This window comes from Peromyscus californicus, unplaced genomic scaffold (genome assembly GCF_007827085.1).
Source record: "Peromyscus californicus insignis strain IS unplaced genomic scaffold, ASM782708v3 Scaffold_5__1_contigs__length_169319896, whole genome shotgun sequence".
In the NCBI taxonomy this organism is placed as follows: domain Eukaryota; kingdom Metazoa; phylum Chordata; class Mammalia; order Rodentia; family Cricetidae; genus Peromyscus; species Peromyscus californicus.
Window position 1 is genome coordinate 145,194,875 of NW_026294573.1, and position 21,718 is coordinate 145,216,592.

Here is a 21,718-nt window from a genome sequence, read left to right on the forward strand (position 1 = left end):
TTATGATTTCCTATTTTGTGTTTTTATGGGTTTGTTTTTTGTTTGTTGTGCGTGTGTATGCATCTTTCTTCTTTTTAAAAAACACTCTGGTTTGTTTGTAGTTTTTGTTTGCCTGTTTGTTTCCTAAAGAGAGAGAGAAAGAAAGGGCATGGAGTTGGGTGAGTGGGAAGGTGGGGAGGACTTGGGAGCAATTCAGGGAAAGGAAACGATGATCAGAATGTATTATATGAAAAAGGGTTTTTATTTAAAAGAAAAAAAGAAAGAAAGAAAGAGAATACATTGACTAACCATGAATTGGACTATTGAATCAGAGGACCCATGTGCTCGCTAATCGTGCACTGGACTGATGGTTGAAGTAAGTGGGCAAACACACTGAGTGACTTAATATGCACTTCCTTCTCTGAAATTCTAGGAAGGTTTGGAAGACTGGGACCAAATGTGATGAAATATTGGGTTTTTTTTAATTCAACTTATTCTTTGTTTAAACCAAAAAAGAATTAACCATAAGTGAAATTATTGTGCACTTAAGTGTACACACACACACACACACACACACACACACACACACACACACACTACACTATTTGTGTTCTTGTTCTGTAAACAAAATCAAAGAGACCACCAGTGACTTTTCTTGTCATGCCTAGGAAACATTGTCTAGATAGAGGCAGTCTGGTCCTCTCGGTCTTGCCTTCCTCTAACATTCTTTGAGTTTTAGGTGTAGATGTACTTGCTGAAGGTAGGCACCCCATGGTCACTCACTATTTGCATTGACATATTTTTATTATTTTGAAAGTTCACACATACTATATATATTTTAATCATATTCATTCTCAGAACCTCCCTTTAACTTCTCCCAGATACACTACTATCTCTCCACCTTCCAATTTCATGTCTTTTTTAAACTCAATGACCCATCAACTCCAATTAGTGTTGTTCATATTTTTCTTGGTGTGGGGCAAACCACACACTTCAGGAAAACTGACTCTCCCCCAGAAACCATCAAGTACCCATAGCTCCTTAGAGCTGGAAGTTCATGAACCCTTCTTCCTGCTCTATCCTAGAATGTTGACTGGCTTGGTCTTGTGTGAGTTTTGTACAGGCAACCTCAGGTGCTATGAGCTGGTGAGTGAAGTGGTCCTGTAATATCCAGAAGACACTGCTTTGCTTTGGTCCTCCATGATCTCTGGACTTTATAATCTTTCCACCTCCTTTTCTTCTGTGGTCCTCGAGCCTTGGGGAGGGGTGTGATGTAGATGTTACATTTTTGACTAAGTACCCCATGGTCACTTATTCCTTGCACTTTGACCAGTTATGAGTTTCTGTGTTAACCTCCATCCACTGCACAAAGAAGCTTCCTTGATGAGATCTGAGAGCTGTACTGGCTTAGGACTGGTCCACCCTTCAGTTCACAGCAGCCCTCATTATCTGCATTTCCCCACCACCACCCATCATGGCTCTCTGTAGTAGCCTGTGTCTGCTACAAAAAGAAGCTTCTTTAATGAGGGCTGAGAGCTACAGGGTCACCACATTCATGAATTCACAGTGGCTTTGGTTGCCTGCATAAGACCTGCCCAAAATCAAGCCAGCCAGCATTTTTTAATAGAATGGGATGGGTTACATCTGTGAGTATAAGTGTAAGTGTTTAGAATACATTTAGAATGTTATTGGTTTAGGAAAATGGTTGTAGTAGGTTCTCCTCTAAGGTCTATGACCCCTCCAGCCATAGATAGTTGTCTGGGTTTACAATACCTGCCATAAATTCGCTCACATCTAATTGGCCTTAAGTCCAGTTAGACACATGTTGTATAATAATAGTACCTACCACTACTGTATGATTAAGGATATCTTGCCAAGCTGGTCATTGCTGTAGTTCACAGGCTTTAAAGATGGGTGTGATTATCAGTTGCTTTCCCATCTTGGCAGCTTGCACAGAACCTTCCAGGACCACAGGAGCTAGTCTTCATGGAGGGGCTTCTAGGTCAGTTACAGTTTGAGTCCTCCGAATTCTGTGTCCAGAGTATTCAGTATCTTCAGCAATACAGCCTCACCTCCACCCTCTGGGAGGCAAGCAAGGACAACAGTAATGCCTATATGTTGTTGCAGGAGTCTCTTGGACACTTCCCCAACATTGACCAACCATTTAAAAAGAGGCTCCTCATGCCAGGTGCTAGGGGTTTTGTCAGATATGTGTTTTTACATAAGCTTATAAAATGTTTCCCTATGGACTTTTCAAATATCCTTTATGTTATTTATCATAGCTTCCTTTCGTCTGGACTGCACCCCCTCCTCTCCAGTGACAGCCCCCTCCCATTTCCTTTCCATCTTCATAATTCCTGTACTGCCTCTTGTATCTGCACTATTTCAAAACCAGGGCCCTGTTACCAGATTAGATTGTGTTCTGTCTTCAGAAAACAGTGGTTGGGTTGTGGCAAAGGACTGCACTCATGCTTCACACAGACAACTTCAGCACTGACTAATTCTTTTCCTAAACCACACACATGCTACATCAGACTTCTGTAATCTGAATTGAACCTCAAATTAAGAAAGTGGATCGAACACTAGCCTGTCTCTTTTCTCCAACTCCACATTCTGGAGCTTGGCACTGTGTTCTATAAGATGCTCCACAGTATTCAAGACATGATTCCACCTGAGACTGTGGCAGTGAAGGCCAGGTTTCTCATACTGCAATTACTCATAACAACAAGCAATGAATTATTCTGGTGTTACGAGGAATCTTATCCTTATGCTAACACAAATTCAAAAGTTTTGTATACTTACCAAAATAATATGAAACTAAAAGAAATGAAATTTATTTGTAAAGTTTTCTTTGTTTCCGTGGTGTGCCCCCCCCTCACTTCCTCCTTACTTCTCCCCTTCCTCTCTGTATCCTTTTGAGAGACCATCCTATCAGATTGTGGGGCAGAAGCTAGGATTCTGCCTTCTGTTCTCGTCTCTTCTTCAGGCAAGTTTGAGTTTCTTACTAAAATTTAAGAGAGTAAATTTAAGATTAAACTTCTGTTCATATTAACCCTGCTACAGGGAAGCCAAATTGTTTTGTTAGCAACCTTCTCAACACTAATGTTTTTAGAACTCAAACGTTTTTACTTTTCACTGTCACACTGAAGAGTAAGGATGAATAGGTCTGGGAAGACAATAACACATGGATCAATGATGTTGTCAAATCACATAGGAATTGTTAAAACCTCCTTAAGAGAGTGTGTCACCCAAACTCCAGACCATTTCCCAAAGACTTTTGGACCTAAGAGAGGAAGAAACAGGTTCACTTGAGTTTTGCATACTTCCCATTGTTTCCACACTGAAACATGGTGACCAGGAAGGGTATCCCCACACCTCATCAGTACAGATGCTTTCCCATTCAAAAATATCTATTGCACATTTTTCCTTGCCAAATGCTTTCACAAAAAAGAAGCTTCCCCATGAGGAAGCAAGAAGCTGCCTCTTGCTGAACATCATTCTCTGTGGGTGTTTGCATGTGTGAGAAGTGATAGAGGCACATCCCTAGAGTCCAGTCCAATTTGCCATCATATCAAACAGGGCTCATGTTGGCCTGGAGACCAAATCAGAGGAGCTCCATTGAGTACATTCTCTCTTGGTTTTCTGAGGCATCACTGTCAGTTAGGATAGTGGTTAATCTGAAGGGAATCTTAAATGGAATGACAAAATATGGAAGAGTGCATAAATAAATGGTTCTAGAACTGTGTCTAAGACATAGGTACCTGGATAAAAAAAACCATGTTTGACATTACTCAGCGGTTTATTGTGACCTTTAAAATTCTTAAGGAAAACGTTCATAGACATTCAGTCATTTTATTCAGTAAGTATTAAAATTTACAAGAGAGCTTTAATTCCAAATATTAATGACTTCTTGCTGCAACAGAAAAATTACTGCAGGAATATGCACTGTTGTTGTAGAACTGGCTGAGAAGTTCTTTCCCATTCTTCCTGAGAACAAGGATTATTTACAATCCCATTATGCCTCTATATGGTCATCTGCTCACATATGACCTCTTTTTCTTATTTGAGTCAAGCCTTGGGAGCAAAGTCTTAGAATCTCCTACAATGTCAGGACAAACGAGTCAGTTCTTGCAAGCTCAACATCTTCTAACTGGTAACCGCTATTTTACACTATTTCATCCCTCACTTGTGGTACATTTTAAAGTCTTAAATGGTGATGGTAAGCAACAATAAAACTATAAACACAACAAAAGAACCTTAAAATGAGCTGTATTCATAATCTCTAGGTGGTCTCAGTATGATGATGAAGTACCATTAAAAACCCACTGCTGAGTTCTAGTTAATTGAAATCCTTATGGGGAAATTTCAAAGGTTTCCCCTTTTAGGATAATTCCTCACATTGCACTGGCAATTTACAGTTCACATGATGCTTTCATATGAGGTTAAAAATTTCACACTAAACTCTGACAATTCAAAGGCTATGCAAATTATGAAAAGAATGAATGAAATGTAAATACCAATTTTCATCTGTTATTTCATTCTGAAACACATGCTAAAATATTCTCATCTAATTGTGATTGCAGGCAAAAAAGAATCTTTTTCCTCTGGGCTATTAGAGTTAAACAATCCATGTCTACATCAGTTCATCTGGTGAAGATACTCTGAAAATGGCTTTTTGCCTTCGGTTGAATTGTTAATGGCCATTTTGGTTTGCCTAGGAACCTTATCAGAGCATGAAGACTCATGGTGACATGCCACAAGCTCCCGCAGGCCTGTTTAATTAAAAAGAACTGTATTTGTAACAATTTTAGGCTTAAAAATCATGCTGAGGGTGCCACAGAGTCACTTTTTGTACTGCATGCAACTGGTTTGCCTGGATTAATGTCTTAGTCTGCAGTATTTGTCACAACCATGGAACCAGATTCAGCTGCTACCATTTACTGTGTTCTGCACATCATTTAGATCGCCTCAGTTTTTACCACTGGATCTTCTGTCTCAAGATCCCGCTCAGGAAATCATGTTACATTTAGATGTCATGTTTCCTTTGAGTCCTTCTGACTGTGACAATCGCTCAGAATTTCCTTGTGTTTTGACATACTTCACAACTGTGAGAAATATTGGTCATGTGTTTCGGGGAATGCCCATCAGGTGAAAGGTGTTTAGTGTTTTCCTCATTAGTGGTCTGACAGTATGATGTGGGGGAGGACAGTTCTAGAAATAAAGTACCATTTTTAGCATCATAGCAAGAAAAAACACTTTGTGATTGCTTTCTGGCGATACTGCCCTTGGTCCCCTGGCTCCAGCTGTGTCCCCAGATTTCTCTGCTGTGCAGTGACTCTTCTCTGCTCTTCAGACAGGAATCTCCATGTCCAGCCAGTACTGATGGAGTAGGCAGTTCTGCTCCAAATCCTCCGGAGTGGATTATCTACATAAATTATTTAGTTTGATGGCTACTTTAAATTCCAAACAGCTAGGAGTATTTCACAAGTGAAGCATATTACAAAAAGGAAAGAGGAAGGGGAAATTTAAATGAGGAAGCCAAGTAGTCAGGAAGTGGAGGGTGCATTTCCAGCTAAGGTAAGTGGCAAGGCCACACTCCAGTGACAATGAAGCCTCCTCACACTGTTCCATCTGCCATCTCCCCACCCATCAGGTCATCTATAAAAGTGAAGCATGTGCCAGTCGGTGGTGGCTCACGCCTTTAATCCCAGCACTCAGGAGGCAGAGGTAGGCAGATCTCTGTGAGTTCAAGGCCAGCCTGGTCTACAAAGCGAGTTCCAGGAAAGGCACAAAGCTACACAGAGAAACCCTGTCTCAAAAAACAAACAACAAACAAACAAACAAACAAAAAAAGTGAAGCACGTGAATGTTAGGAAGGGAAACTAGTCCATAATCCTTTTACTTGACTCCTGGAATCATCTCATGTGTAGACCATTGTCCTTCCTGCCAATGCCTGCTCTAAATTCTGGTCTTTGTTAGAAGTGGACATAAGTGAATATGCTATGGGAAAAGATTCATCTCTTACTTAAGAAGTAAGGTAATAAGGTAGAGAATAGTTAATTTAATAAATATATTATATTTTTCATTACCAATTTCTATCTTCAACCATCAACTAAAGTGTTCTCTGAAAACTCCCTCGGGAAGTATTCTGTTGCTGGAAATGGTGGTTCACACCCATATTCCCAGCACTTGGGAGACAGAGATAGTCAGATTGGGAATTTGAGGCCATTCTGGGATTCATAGTGGGACCCAGTCACAGAAAATCAATCAAGCAAACAACTAAACCACAACAAGATCTACTTGAGAACATGTTGGTTATTTCTCCTTCCCCATTCTCCTTAACTTTGCTGTTGCCTTGGCTTTTAAAACCATCCTCTTGTGCTGGACAGTTCTTGACACATCGCAAACCAAACCAACACCCAGTAGTTTAAAAAGCAGTGGTTTATTTCTGCTCTTCTGTCTGTGGGGAGTTTACCTAGACAAGGTTGAGACCGGCCTCTCTGCTTCCTATGGGAGACCTGCCAGCCAGCCAGCTGGGTTTTCTTGTCCTGTATGCATCTCATTCTCAGTCCATCACTCTGGCTGTGGTATGGTTTGACCAGGACATTAGTAAAAGGAAAAGAGAACACTATGGCATGTCAGCTCCTTGAAGAACAAGGCTAAAAATAGCAACATTTTTGGTCTGTCTACACGCCATGAATCGAGGCAAATCACATAGACAAGGAACTATATCCTTAATGAGTAGGTTGGACATGAGAATTTGGGGTCAGTGATATAGAAATACAGTTTTTCCTTCATTAGAACATTCTCTTCTTTTTTATTAAACCATCCTGTCTTGATAGTTTCACCTTTCATTTTTTTTTAAATTCTCCTCCCTTTATTTTCAATATTGTATGCAGGGTTTATGTAAGACTCAGATTCTCAGCCCTGGTTCTATTTCTAGATTTGCTCTTGTTCAGAAAATTTGTCCAAGTTCAGATTCCCTGGTACCCCAATGGTCATTTTCTGCCATTGGATTTTTTTTATATTACCATTTGAAATCACCTAAACACATAGTTTTGGTTCCATGTTCCTCTTAAATCAATATTTCTTCACAAGACAAAAGTGTGTTTCTGACTTGAGTAAGTTGCCTGGTGACAATGTAAACTGAAATCCAAGCCACAGCAAAAACAATTCCATGAAAACTGATCCTAAGTCTCTAAGACCACAGCATCTCTAAAATAAGCTGTTTTTTTTTTTTAAGAAAACACTAATGATAAGAAGAGCATCCAGAGCAACTCTTTCCATCTAGAGGTCATACAGGTCCATGAGCATCATGTTTGCACAGCTGAAAGGGTATGATGTGGGTAGCTCTGAAAGCTTACCCATCCCCATATATCAGGCCTAATCTAAGTGGGTATATTGAGGAAGGAACATTTTAGCTCAGTATCAGAGAAATAGAACTTTCATGAAGGGCAGAAACAGAGTGGGCTGTTTATTTTTATTCTTTCTTTAGTCCTGGAATACCTCATTATTTATTATTTGAATTATCTACCCAAAGCCTATTCACTTAAGGTTTATCCCGAGCCATGTTCTCGTCATACACCCTTCCCAGACTGAGCAAATGGTATCAATCTCTCTCAACTCATTTAGCTCATTTCCAATCCCCTCCAACTATTATCTTTGAAAGTAGAGACAGGGAACACTAACATAACTTCAAACATGAAACAAAACTCTGAGCTTGTAATATGGGTGTATTCAATTGTAGGTGCTCAAACTCTGTTCTGCAAGCGTTATGGTTAGGGTTCAGAACCAGATTGATCATCTTAGGAATCCAGTTCTTTGACACTGACTTCACATAACCAAGCTTCTGGTTTTTATCAAGGTCTGAAGGAAGTCATAGAATTTACAAACACTTGACACCCAGGCTTAGATCTTCTGGCTCATCAGACACTGATTATAAAATCTTGTAACACATTAGATTCTCAGTTCACCTCATTTGCGCATGCCTATGTCATCATTTTATCATGTCTGAAAACATTTAAATGGAAGTCAGCTGTTATTTGGACCTGTGATGTGGAGGCTTATGTACAGCCCTGGAGAACTATCACCCTAGTTTGTATTCATCTCCTGTTGTCATAGTTACTGATGTACTCAAAGTGATTTCCCTTCTGAATCACAACCTGTAGGCCTTAAATGAAAATAAACTCTTCTTCCTGCTTTATTTTTTGCTACCCATGAATCAAAACTAAAAACATAGCAAGAATAGCATGGGTGTTTATTTTATACTCTCTACAAGGTTCTAACATAGAAAAGAAATAAAAGATATTTAATCCAAATAAGCACCTGTGATTGAGGTTTAACTCCATTTTGTTCATCAATGATTCATTGAACGCCTAGGTACTGAAGATACTGCCAGGTTTGTAGCCCAGCCCCTGTCCCAAGGGTATCAGAGTGTGGGGGTGGGGCTATGTTTCTGCAAGGTGTGAATGGTGATGCAGTGGAAGCAATACAGAGAGCCACGGGATGCAGAAGAATAACATTTCATTAAGTCCAAGATGCTGTTGTGACCAAATCAAAGGGAAGCACCCATCCTGGCCACCTTGAAGCATTGTTCCAGGATGTTTAGCAAATTATTTTCATTCATTCTGCATATAGAATCTCTGTGAGTCTGCATGCAGGTTTCATGGGGACGTGGGGTGAGGACAGCAGTCACCACACACAGTGTGCCATCTGTCAACTCTCTAGACTCACACACATTCTCCTTTCTGTTCCGAACATAGGAACTCCTTCACAGACATCCTTCGTGCCATTCTGCTGTCCCTGGAAGTCCTCATTGAAGATCCTGAGCTGCAGATAAATGGTTTCATTTTAATTATAGACTGGAGTAATTTTTCCTTCAAACAAGCCTCCAAATTGACACCTTCGATCCTTAAACTGGCCATTGAAGGGTTGCAGGTATGTTCAACAAGATGCAATGCTAGATGTGTTTGACTGTACGTTTGCCTGATTATTGCAACCGAAGTGTTACCTATCCTTTATAGTAGATAAAAGAAACAGAAATGCAATTCATCTGTGAGTGCTCCATATTTTAAATGTTTGTTTTTTCCCAATTAGCCTTTATTTTCATTAATAACATTAAATTACTGTTACTCCCGGCACAAATTACCTGCCGGAATGACAATAACTAGAGCCTACAGATGTTTGGCTAAATCCACAGAGTTCACAAAACGACACCTAAGAAGCCACTACTTTATGAACATATCCTACAGAGATGGCATGGGGCTGCCCTGGCTCTCCAAAAGCATTCTTGAGCCGTAGAAATGCACCCTGTGGATCTTGACTTCCCAGAGTGTTCTGTGCTGCAATGTTGGTGTTAAAGTAGATTGCTTCCCTGTGAACAAAGGAAGTCTATGGAGCTCAGCAGGCGGTTTACATGACCTGTTGTCAGGATGGGTCCTTTGAGGAAGAGATTTTTGTGTTTAGAGCAGTTTCTGGGGTCCTTCAGCAGTTCCCACATCTCCAGAAGCAGTGAGCCTTTTAAGGGTTAGTGGTTCTGTGAGAAATAGCTAACTCAGAAATGTTGCTTAGCATCCTTAGGTGACACATGATCATATACAGAATTAAAGGCATAATTTCAAGGCATTCAAAAATTGGCATGGGTAAAACTCACATCTCTTCTTAGTTTGATGGGAAGATTTACTCAAAGGAGTGACTAGTTCTTTATTGTATAGCTACATAGCAAAATACAGACCGTGTATACTTTTCAGTCCAATTCCTCCTGCTCCTCAGGACTCAAGGGTTCCACCACTCACAATATCTGAGCACCACAAGGAAGTGATGGTTCCTTCTTAAGCTGTGACTTATTCTTATTTGGCCTCCAGTAAATATGCCCTCACAGGCCTCTGAGGAACATATGCCTATTGAATGGATTTTCTGTCATTAAAATGCTTTCCTGTTTCCCAGAGGGGTAGAACTGACATTTCAGAAGAGGAGCAGCCTGTGCACATGGTCCCAAGAATGCTAAACTGTCCTTGGGCATTGTGGGCACGGCTTAGTTACCTTTGCATGGACAGTCTGCACGCAGCTTCCCTCCTCGGCTTAAAGGACCGACTTCACATTCCGGACCATCAGCTGCCTTGCCTGTAACAGCTTCCCTACCTCCCCTTCTCAGCCCCTGAAGAGAGCTTCTCTCTCTAACCTTTTGTTAAAGGAGATTTTAAGCTTCAAGATTCAGCTCATGCTCATAATTAGGCTGGCCATTATTTCTAGGAATTTCTGCACAAGCTTCTATCTTTTCTTTTAAAAAGATGATTTTATTAAATATGTGACTTGCTGTGATTTGACTTATATTCCTTTATACAATTTTTTTACCAGAAAAAAATTGATGCCCTTTAGTTAGCCCCAAGTTCCAATTTTTCAATCTGAAAAGTGTGTGGATTGCACAGCAGGCCCCTTGCTAACCTTGCTAGACTGGTACAGATCTTCCTGAATCAATGCATATGAGTGAAGCTATACATAAAGCTGAGCTATCGTCCCAGGAAACACCCGATGACCCTCGGTAGCTCAGGATGGGTCCCGTTTAGGCCTTCACTTTCCATGCGCCAGGGTCCAAGATGGATCCCACAATGTTCTGCAGTTCCAGTTAAGGGGTAGCCTCTCCTGGAATGAGGAGAGATTTGTGAAATCGGGGTCAGAAGGCATAAGGTATGTGCTCCCTTGGTCTCCAGAGCAGTGGGCTTACTTTTTCAGGGCAAAACAAGCCATTCGGATTATGAGAAGGCATCAGACCATTCTGGATTAAAACTGTCTAAATTGAGGTGCAGCTCTGGCTACTCAGGCCTCAGGATCGTGAGACCGCAATAGAGCCTGCATGGGGCGGGAAGATCATGGCTCCAAGGAAGCTAAGTTAAGGTAACACTCTTCCATCTAGGACAGTAGTTCTCAACCTCCCTAATGCTGTGACCCTTTAATACAGTTATCATGTTGTGGTGACCCCAACGATGAAGTTATTTTTGCTTCTACTTCATAACTGTAATTTTGCTACTGTTATGAATCATAATGTAAAATATCTGTGTTTTCCAATGGTCTTAGGTGACCTCTGTGAAAGGGTCATTTGACCCCCAAAGGGGTTGTGACCCACAGGTTGAAACCCACTGATCTAGGATATGGATTGTCCAATACCATACTTTTAAAGATCATGCTGTCTTGGACGTGAAGAAGTTACCGAGGTGCCTCCAGGCAATTCTGCTTTTGTCCTAAAGTAGGTAGCCATTCTATCTAGGAACTTGTCACTTTTCATACAAGGCTGTCCTCTCTCTGACACTGGGATTATTTAGAGTCTGTTGCCACTATCTCTCCTAGGGACCTTTCTTCATTATGGGGGTTATCCTCATCTCTAGCTGGCCATGAACCTTTCTGATACTTAAAAAGGCTATAACTAGAACCAAACAGAATTTGCTCATTTTTGGTCAACATTGCTACACTGCAATAGTTCTACATAGGTCTCCAATTGTTATCTATAACAATTGGCTCAAGAGAAACTACACAATAGTACTAACTGACAATAGAGGATACAAGAAAAGCTATACAAGGGCATCATCAGTAACAGAAGAGAAGACACATCCTGCTTTCTTTCCATGTGCCTGGAGAGAGACTTGAAGAGGCCCAGGTATCTGCTGGACCCTCGCTCAGGAGCTTGCAGGGGAAAGACAGCCTGTGTTCCAACATACAAAACTTGCACTGTCCGCCTTCTTGTCTAGGGTCGGTTTGAGAAATGGCCTTCTCAGGGGAATAGTCAGACAACTGTGGTGTTTTACCATCTGGTTTGAGATTTCAGCTATTTACAGGATGAATCTAGGATTTCCTCATGCTCAGTCCCTGGAGAATTTAGGGCCCAGGGGTGTAATGCCACCCTGTAGTGAGTAGCTGTTCCAGCTTTGACTTTGAAACACTGCCCCTAGTGTGGCAGCAAGTAACTGCCACACCTGCCTATGACCTGCCCCTGGGGTGTGGCCAAGAGGAGACCCCTTAAGATCTGAGATGCATATGTGTTCACCGTCTTAGTTCCTCATGGTCCTGCAGGTTGGATTTGCAGACCAAGTCAGAGTTCCCCAGAGAACTATGCCGGACTGTACCTCATCTCTCCAGGATCCTGTAATCAACCCCTTATTGGTTATAAGTTACCCCTGAAATAAATCTTCTTTAATTACCCCATAAACTACGTGGAACTGCCTCATTAATTATAGCAATACCACTCCTACATATCTAGGTAATGAATGAAGTAATTCCAATAGGAAGAAGAGAGTGGGCTAGCTCAGATAGTTCATTCTTGAGGCAATAATAACTTAAGGTTATGGGCAGTCCTGAATCTCAAATTCCAACCTGGTTAAAGAGGCCTGAGTTTTTGATCTATTTAATTCTCTATAAAGAGCCATTTAGAAAGATTGCTGATTTTTCCAGGTTCAGCTCTCCTGGGATGAAGGGCTGTGAAGTGGGGTTTATCATGAAGGGAAGTCAGGACACAACGCTTTTAGGTGAGCACATAAAAGGGAAGCTGCAGAAGGATTCAGTTATTTCCAATTGAAGGTCTCAGGTGTTCTGAACCTGGTATGACCCTTCGGAGTCCTCCCCAAAGTCAAGGCTATGGCGTTGATGTTTCCATATTGTCCACTCATTGTGAGCTGGCTGCCCTAAAAAGGGCTGTGAACCTGGTACCTCCATTCTGAGGCCAAGAGGCAGCTGCCATCTGAAGCCATTCTCCAGGTATCCCTCGCAGTGAGTGGACATGTGCAGAACATCTGAAGCAATAAGCAAAAGACATTTGGAATATCACGCAGTGGAACACAAGGAGCTTTGCTTATTCAGGATCTTTTTCTTGGTTACCCCAAATCCCAATTAACTCAAAGTGGAGGTGTTACTCCACAGTTTAGAGATAATGGGGCTGGGATAGGATTAATGCCAGTCTTTTATTGGGGGAGGTCTTTTAGTTGTATTTCTATATTTCAGAAGGTAATTATTTTGTCTCTGAATATAATTCAAAACCCAGCATGTGTGAAAGACTTTTAGCCATATCTTTTATAAATGAATTAGTTATGGAAATAATGCAGAATATTGTGGTTTAAATCTTTTCATTATTTATCTATTTATTTGTATGTGGGGAGTGCATTTACCATAGCAAGAGGACAACTTGTGGGAATTGCTTCTCTTCTACTGTGTCAGTTCTGGGGCTCAAACTGAGGTCATCTGGCTTGGCAGTAAGCATTTTAACCCCAAGACATCTTGACACCCCCCAAAACTGTTTAAAGGGTCATCATATTCTCCCATCCGAAGTTACCCTTTATTATCCGGTCACAGGGTGCAAGAACTCTGCAGCATGCTCTTCTTTTCAGAGAAACTTTCAGGGGAACACATTGTTGAGACTACCAAATTGTTCCAGTTTACTTGACTATCTGTGACTGTTTCTCAAAGAATTTTAGTTAAAATACAATTTTCGAGAACTCATTTCTTTTTTCCCTGGTCTTTTTTTTTTTTTTACCAAAAAATTTTATATATTTTTGATCACAGTTTCTCCTCGCTCAAATCCTCGCAGATCCTCTCTACCCCCACCCACTCAACTCCATGTCCTTTCTTTCTCTCTCTGTTTGCCCTGATCTTTAAATGTGGACAATATTGACTAGGACTCTTTAACAATCATTGCATCTATTCATTAAAAATTCTTCACATTTTAATCAAATTCAATGCAATTCGTACATGGCCATTTTTACACAACACAGTATGACTCTTAGTGATCTTGAGAATTCTGGCAGGAGAAACCACACTTCAAAGTCCTGCTCCTGAGATTTGTAATGTTTTCAAAGTTAAGTTTTCGAGTTCTTTCTTGTCAATCATTGCAACACAGATCTTACAGTCAATGCTTGGTCTTTCTTGGTGTGCAGCCAGCTCATGTGCTCAGAAAGCTCACTGTGTTTCACTGATGGAGAGCTGTAGCCACTTGTCGTGGGGAGAGTACTTACAAAATGTCTTGTCTTGGATTCAAATATTTGTGTGGGTTTAGAGAATCCCGTTCTTCACTCAGTTGAGGAAATCCAAGAAATGTCTGGCTTTTTGCTCTGTTCTAGTTTTTCTTTTATTTTTTCATTCATTTACACGTTCATATCATTATTTCCTAGGCAACCTAGAACGTTTACCAAGTCATTAACTCTTTGCTCAAAATGTATTAAAATGTGTCAGGTGACTCATATTTTGTATTAAAGATGTTTTCATAGCCTTCAGTCAACTATGAATCAACCTCCTTCTGACAGGTTTGAGCCAGACTAATTGAAAAGATAGTCCATTTCTTCTACAGTTGTTTCCCCTTCAACGTGTGTGTGTGTGTGTGTGTGTGTGTGTGTGTGTGTGTGTGTGTGTGTGTGTGTGTGTGCATTTGTGTGCTGGTACACACATGTGTGCATGTGTGTGGAGGTTAGAGGACAATTTCAGGTATGGATTCTGATGACATCCATCCTTTTCTTTTGAGACATAGTCTATCTACTAGCCTAGGACCCACTCATCTAGATCTCTCTGGAGAGTAAATCTGAGGAATCTGCCTGTCTCTGACTATGCAATGACAGGGTTTTAAGTAGGAACCACCATGCTTGCCTTCTTTATACATGGATTCTAGGATTCTATTGAACTCAGGTCCTCGTGTTTGAAGGCAATTACTTTATCAAAAGGAAGTATTGTTCCAGCTCTTTCCTTTTCATCTTAATAACTTGTCAAGTCTTAACCCAGGTGGTTGAAGATTTGAAGCAACGTCCAGAACCTTGGCCAACTCAAATCATCCATCTCCTTAGTCTATTTTGTTAAACCCATTCAATCCTGCCTTATTCTCTATGTACCCCTTTCCGTTTTTCATCCCCCTTTCCAAAATATATGTGTTTACTTACTCTGGGAAATCTAGAGTGCCATATTCAAGTGAAAGAGTAAACTGCCTGAAAATCTGTCATGTCATGGGCAACATGACAGTTCCTTAGTATAAATGAGCAGACCACGCTATGCTTCGAAATTTAGAAAGGCATTCTGTATATTACAATCAGCAGTAGGCTGTCTCCAGTCCATATCCTAGGTATGCAGACATTCTGACTCATTTATTCTTCAAACATGGGTCAGATACTCTAATCATGGGATTTAAAGGAGATGACAAAGCTAATCTGGCTTCAGGGAATATTTTTTTCTAGGGCTTTCCTTTTCAAGGTCTAGTCCTCATGAAGATGCATGGGCCCTACTCTCATTCTTCTGATCCAGAACCATGTCAACAGTCTTCCATGTGGTTTGTAAGACACCCAGGCTTGAGAATTGCTGCTTTAACACATGGTATATAACATAATACTTACCTGCTGGCCAAGTTATCCCACATCACTGTACCCTCTACCAGACTTCCTCATTTCTTAGTTCTGGTACACAGATGGAGAGCTGACCCTTCATAAACATTTCTAGGTGCTGATGTTGCTGGTATGACCACACTTTGGTGTGGATAAGAGCATAGTCCACTATTTGGGCTTTCTTACTGTCTCTGCACTTGATCTCAGACAAGTCCTTCTCTCCCTGAGTTCCAGTTCTCCATCTGCACAATGTGGTATCATAACAATATCTATCTCACAGCTGTGTAGCAGAAATTAAATGAAAAGTATCTGTGTATAGCCAGCGCTTCATGAATATCCAAATGATATTGAAATGGTGAAGAGACCCGCCCTTGTCTGTAGATTCATTGGCTTTTATGCACTTGTATAAATGAAATCTGCATTGCCTGACTCTGTAAGCCTGGATATCTGAGCACTGGACCTAGCCAGTCTTATCATTATTCCTAAACAAGGAAGTTCCTTATCTCTCTGTGTTACCATGACTCAGGCCCAAATAGTGTCACCTGCCTGCTCAGAGTGCCTTTGTTTCTACTCTTAAAGTGTGATCTTGTCAATTATCACCCAGTAGCAGAAGAGTGAGTCCAGTCACAAAGGCTTGGCATTGGATGATGGGTGGGGCTGAAATTCACCTTCTCCCTGTAAGACTCTTGCAGTAGCAGTATCTACAACATCTTTGACTGTATATATTAAAGCATCTTAAGAACAAATTGAAGAAAAAATATTTGAATTTTAGACAAAGAAGCTTATGAATTTGTGTCTTCTAAAGTTTTCATGTATACTCAAAGAACATGTTTACTCTGAGCAAACAGTGTTTTGCCTTCTCATACCACAAAGCTGAAATTCTGAATTTGTAGTAGTACAATCTGTTATTATGGAAATACTAGAGGAATAAAACATCTCTTTGAAAGCTCTACCTTGTTAAGTGTCAATTAAACTCAGGAAGATAATCAGAGCTAATGATACCTTGGTGATCCTGATGCAGACAGTATGGCCCATTTAAAATAGTTCCAGTTAAATAGGTCTATCTCTGGCATATTTTTGACAAATGGTCTTTTGGAGTCTTGTCTTTTCTAAATGAAGGCAGTCTTTCAATTCAATTCAACCCGTGGAGAAACAATCTCTGAGCCTTTACTTCTAGTTAGTCACAACGGTAGAGACACAGCCTCTGACACTGGGGAGGTCGTGCTTCAGAGCAAAGGCAGACCTGGAAACAAACTGTAAAGACAACATTCAGAAAGGAAGAACACTGAGCAATTAGAATCCCAGATGAAGAACACAATAGAGCCCCTAGGAGTCAGGAGTGGTTTCCTAGGCAACAGCACCGCCTCATCTCATTCTTAGCAGAAGAGTGTGGAAAAGGAGAGGAAAGACGGAAGGGAAGGAATTTTAGGCAATGGGAAGACTATCGTCAAAGACACAGAGGCCAAGTGCAGCTAAGTAGAAGAGAAAATTAGAATTAATTTCAAACTCTACAGCTCACAAGCACCAGAAAGGACTTCAGTGCATTCGTGGTAATCTGAAAAATTCAATAACATTAAAATATATTACTGAAGCAAGATGGCAGATTTGTATTTCCTGTGGTGTTCATTTAGACCTTGTGAGTAAGAAAGGTGTTTTAGTTACTTTCTTCATCAGTATCATCAAACTATCTGACAGAAGCAAATGAACGGCAGAAAGATTTATGTCAGCCTGTTGTTTCCAAATGAGTCCTCTGTGGCAGGGATGGTGTGGCTAGGGAGTTGGCCCATCTGTAGATTTGGAAGCAGGCAATGGCTGCTTCTACCATCTTGGCAGATCAGAAGGCACAAGGTGGGAAGGGAAGCTGTTTCATACTGTGCTGTAACCTTCAAAGGCCTGTGCCAAGCAGTGTGTGTTTTCTAGACTGACCCCATGCTCCAAAGGTCTTATAACCCCCCAAAACAGTGACAGCAGCTGAGGACCAAGTACTCATGAGCAGGGTTGGGGGTAGGGTGTTTTCATTTCACATTAAAACCATAATAGAAGTTACAATACTGAATAAACCAATTAAAACTCAATGTCAATAATATAAATAAGGAATACAAATTAGGAAAAATGTAAGTGATTCAGTAAGCAAGATAAGGTGATTTGATTATGAAAGTGTGGAAAGGCAAGATTTAGATGGGAAGTTAAGGTGAAGGGTAAAACTACCTACTGAGATGATACTGAGAGAAGTGGGCAGGTGTGGAAAAGAAAGTGTCACCAAGCACTTGTTCTGTGCTTCGAGAATAGTTTGATTGTATTCTCCAAAGTTTCATGTGTTCAGAGTTTGGTCCTGTGTGTGGTGATATAAAAGTTATGGTATATTCTTGAAGAAGTAGTCTCTAGTGGGAACAAATAGGTCATTGGGATACTGTCCTGTGTAGCTCCTGTGGGACCTCACTGGGTTACCACAGAGGGCTTTGTCATAAAGATGCAAGACTGGCATTCCTTACCCCTCTGACTTCCTATTTTACTACAGAATATCATCCTTATCCCCATCCCTGCCATGATGTTTCTGAATGACACAGCCAATGGTCCCTTAACCTGATGGGACCATCTGATCATGGGCTTTCTGCCTCCAAAATTAAACCCAATAAGTCTCTCTTCTTCATAAAGTATCATTTTATCATAGTAACAGGAAATTAACTAAAGCCATTAGACCTGCAAACTTAAGGTCCTAGGAGACAGTCTAATTATTTACATTAAATTGGAGATGAAAGAGAGGTTTGGGCTAAATATATAGATTTGGGTATTTTTTTATTTTAGAAGCATTTTAAATGTTATATATATATATATATATATGACTGTTTTGTCTGCATCTATGTCTGCTCATCATGTGCATGCCTGCTGCCTACTGAGGCCAAAAGAAGGCATCAGATTCCCTGGAACTGGAGCTACATCAGATGGTTGGGAGCAGCCATTTGGGTGCCAGGAATCAAAACTGAATCCTCTGGAAGAGCCACCAATGCTCTTAACCTCTGAGCCACCTCTTCAGTCCATATTTTCAATTAAGAATCACTTTATTGTAGTGAACACACAAATAAAACATCACACAGCTAAATTAAGGAGTTCCTCAAACACACACTTGCCCTGTTCAAACTCAGTACATCTCAGTGAGTCCCCGTCCAATTAGCTTGACCATTCTGGAGCCATGGAGCTGCACATGATGCTCTACACTCCTGCTATCAATTACATCTTTACGTACTTATCCACCAGAAGAAAAGAAAAATCATGGCAGAGTTAAGACTAGGAAAACAGCTTTATACCCTTATGTGTCTGCTGCCTATACCAGTCATTCCTCATTCCTTAATATTACCCTGTGGCCTCCTTTCTAAATGTTATCCTCTACCTACACATACATTTGTTTACATATATAAACGCATATACATTGTAGGCTGGGGACATATGTTTCTTTCTTTCTGAGAGTGTATGACATCACCTACTCTACTATACATTCTAAGTTCATCCATTTTCCTGCAAATTTTGTAATTTTAGAGATTTCACAGTATCTGAAATTCTAGGAAAGATAAAATTCAGGCAAAACTAAGGAATGGGAAGGAGCAACTGAGGAAATAATTCTATTCTGTGGTATGGTGGGGTGTCGGCTAGAGGCCCTGAGTGAAGAGGGGGGTTGAGGAAGGAAGACGAATTTGTCAGTAACATATCTCCCCAGACTGCATGCTCAGAGATATGGAAGAAACCCAGCAGAGGAAGCAGAAAGATGGTAGCAGATAAAACATTCCATATCACTTTTTTTATTTTCTGATGCTATTTCTTTTTTAAAAAATTTTTTTATTTTTATTTTGCAATACAATCCAGTTCTACATATCAGCCACGGATTCCCTTGTTCTCCCCCCTCCGGCCCCCCTCACCTTCCCCCTAGCCCACCCCCCAATCCCACCTCCTCCAGGGCAAAGCCTCCCCCGCGGACTGAGATCAACCTGGTAGACTCAGTCCAGGCAGGTCCAGTCCCCTCCTCCCAGGCCGAGCCAAACGATCCTTCAAACAGCCAACTCATGCAATGAGCACAGGACCTGGTCCCACTGCCTGGATGCCTCCCAAACAGATCAAGCCAATCAACTGTCTCACCCATTCAGAGAGCCTGATCCAGTGGGTGACTCCTCAGCCATTGGTTCATAGTTCATGTGTTTCCATTCGTTTGGCTATTTGTCCCTGTGCTTTATCCAACCTTGGTCTCAACAATTCTCGCTCATATAAACCCTCCTCATTTTTGCTAATTGGACTCCCAGAGATCCACCCAGGGCCTAGTCATGGATCTCTGCATCCAGATCCCTCAGTAGTTGGATGGGGTTTCTAGCACAACAATTAGGGTGTTTGGCCATCCCATCACCAGAATAGGTCAGTTCGGGCTATATCTCGACCATTTCCAGCAGTCTGTTGTGTGGGTATCTTTGTGGATCTCTGTGGGCCTCTCTAGCACTTTGCTTCTTCCTATTCTCATGTGGTCTTCATTTACCATGGTAAATGAACAAATAAAATTTCCTTGTTCTCCCTCTCTGTTGTTGATCCAGCTGGGATCTCCCGCTTCCCCAAGCTCTCTTTCCCTCGACCCTCGCCCGTCATTACCCCCACTCATGTCCAGGCTGTTCATGTAGATCTCATTCCATTTCTCTGTCATTGGACGATCCCCGTGTCTTTCTTGGGGTCCTGTTTTCCAGGTAGCCTCCCTGGTGATGTGAGTAGCAGTCCAGTCATCCTTGTTCCACATCTAGTATCCTCCTATGAGTGAGTACATACCATGTTTGTCTTTCTGAGTCTGGGTTACCTCACTCAGGATGATTTTTCTAGATCCATCCATTTGTCTGCAAACCTCATGATGTTATTGTTTTTCTTTGCTGAGTAGTATTCCATTGTGTATATGTACCACATTTTGTTTATCCATTCTTCAGTTGAAGGGCATCTAGGTTGTTTCCATGTTCTGGCTATTACAAACAATGCTGATATGAACATAGCTGAACAAGTGCTCTTGTGGTGTGGTTGAGCACTCCTTGGGTATATGCCCAAGAGTGGTATAGCTGGATCTTGGGGGAGATGGATTCCCAATTTTCTAGCCGGCCTCTAAGTCTCAGGAATAGGCTGGGGTCTTGGGCGGATGGGTGTGGGGGCAGGACGTGGAGATTGCAGGGTCTGCCAGGGGTCTGTGCTCCAGAAGGGAAGTCCAGGGCAGGATGGGAGCTGGGGGCCCGATATCACTTTTATGTCGGGCAAGATGGCCACTAGAGGAAAATATTAGGGTCCTTCACACAGCTGCAAACGTCCAGTCTGGACAAAGTGTTGGCCTCTGTGAATTGTTTGGTTACAGAATAATATTTTTCAAAGAGTCAAAAAAGAGATTTATGTCTCTTGTGATTATGAAATGAAGTGTGGAGTGGCTGCCCAGGGATTCTGCTCTGAATGTATCGTTTTAATACACCTACAGGAAGATGCCTAGTTCTGTTTGCTCCTGGGGGACCCAGCCTCAAGTCCAAGCAGCACTTGGCATTCCTAAAGTGCTTTTCCCTGCATAACCTGCATTCCCCTGAGATTAAAGCATGGGTAGAAAAATAAGATCCCTTGCAAGCAACAGAGTTTCCTGTTTCCAAGAGCTAAAAAACTAACTGGAGCCAAAGCCAAGCAGAGTGAAAGTGAAAGAGAATTCACATGGCAGAACAATTCTGCGCTATGCTGCCTTCCCGGCTCAGCCAGACCTGGACCTAGAAGGGGACTTCCCTTGCCCGTCTGTCAGTCCCACTGTCTCTGGACCAGCTTCTTTTCAGAAGCATTTCTCCATGAGATGTCTTGGCTATCTGACAGTGCCCTTGGCATCTACACCATGTGCAAGAGTGGGGTGAAGGGGTGTTGCCCAAGATGCTACATCTGAAGCATTTCAATATAAAAACATGGAAAGATGGTTGGCATGATAAATCCAGCATCCATTCTGAATGAGATTTTGGTTTGCTTGGAGGCCAACTAAAGATTTCACACTTTTCCATGTGTCTTAAAATTGGAGAAAGTGTCCTTTGTGGGAATAAATGTGTGAATTCATGAAATGAAGGCACTTGTTTCTAAGAAACCACTTAAACATTGCTAACCCCCTTTTAGTTAGTACAAAGGAAAAACATCAAAATGCAAATTCTTTTTTTATATTAGAATGTGATATATTGTATACCCCAATAAAATTTATCTTGGGATCAGAGGACAGAGACAGCCACTAGGTTAGACATAGAGGCCAGACAGTGATGGCACATCCCCTTAATCTTGTCACTCGGGAGACAGAGATCCATTTGGATCTCTATGAGCTCAATGCCACACGGGGAACAGAGCCAGGCATAGTTGCACACACCTTTAATCCCAACATT

General features: G+C 41.4%; 1 protein-coding gene across 4 annotated transcripts in view; it reads left to right on the top strand.

Moving 5' to 3' along the window:
* Nucleotides 1–21,718, top strand: part of Clvs1 (clavesin 1) — a 198,201-nt gene that overhangs the window by 83,607 nt on the left and 92,876 nt on the right. For all 4 annotated transcript variants that reach the window (XM_052716101.1, XM_052716100.1, XM_052716104.1 and 1 more), the window contains one exon: nt 8,742–8,916. In XM_052716101.1, coding sequence (XP_052572061.1) covers nt 8,742–8,916 — 175 coding nt within the window. The remainder of the gene's footprint in view (nt 1–8,741; nt 8,917–21,718) is intronic.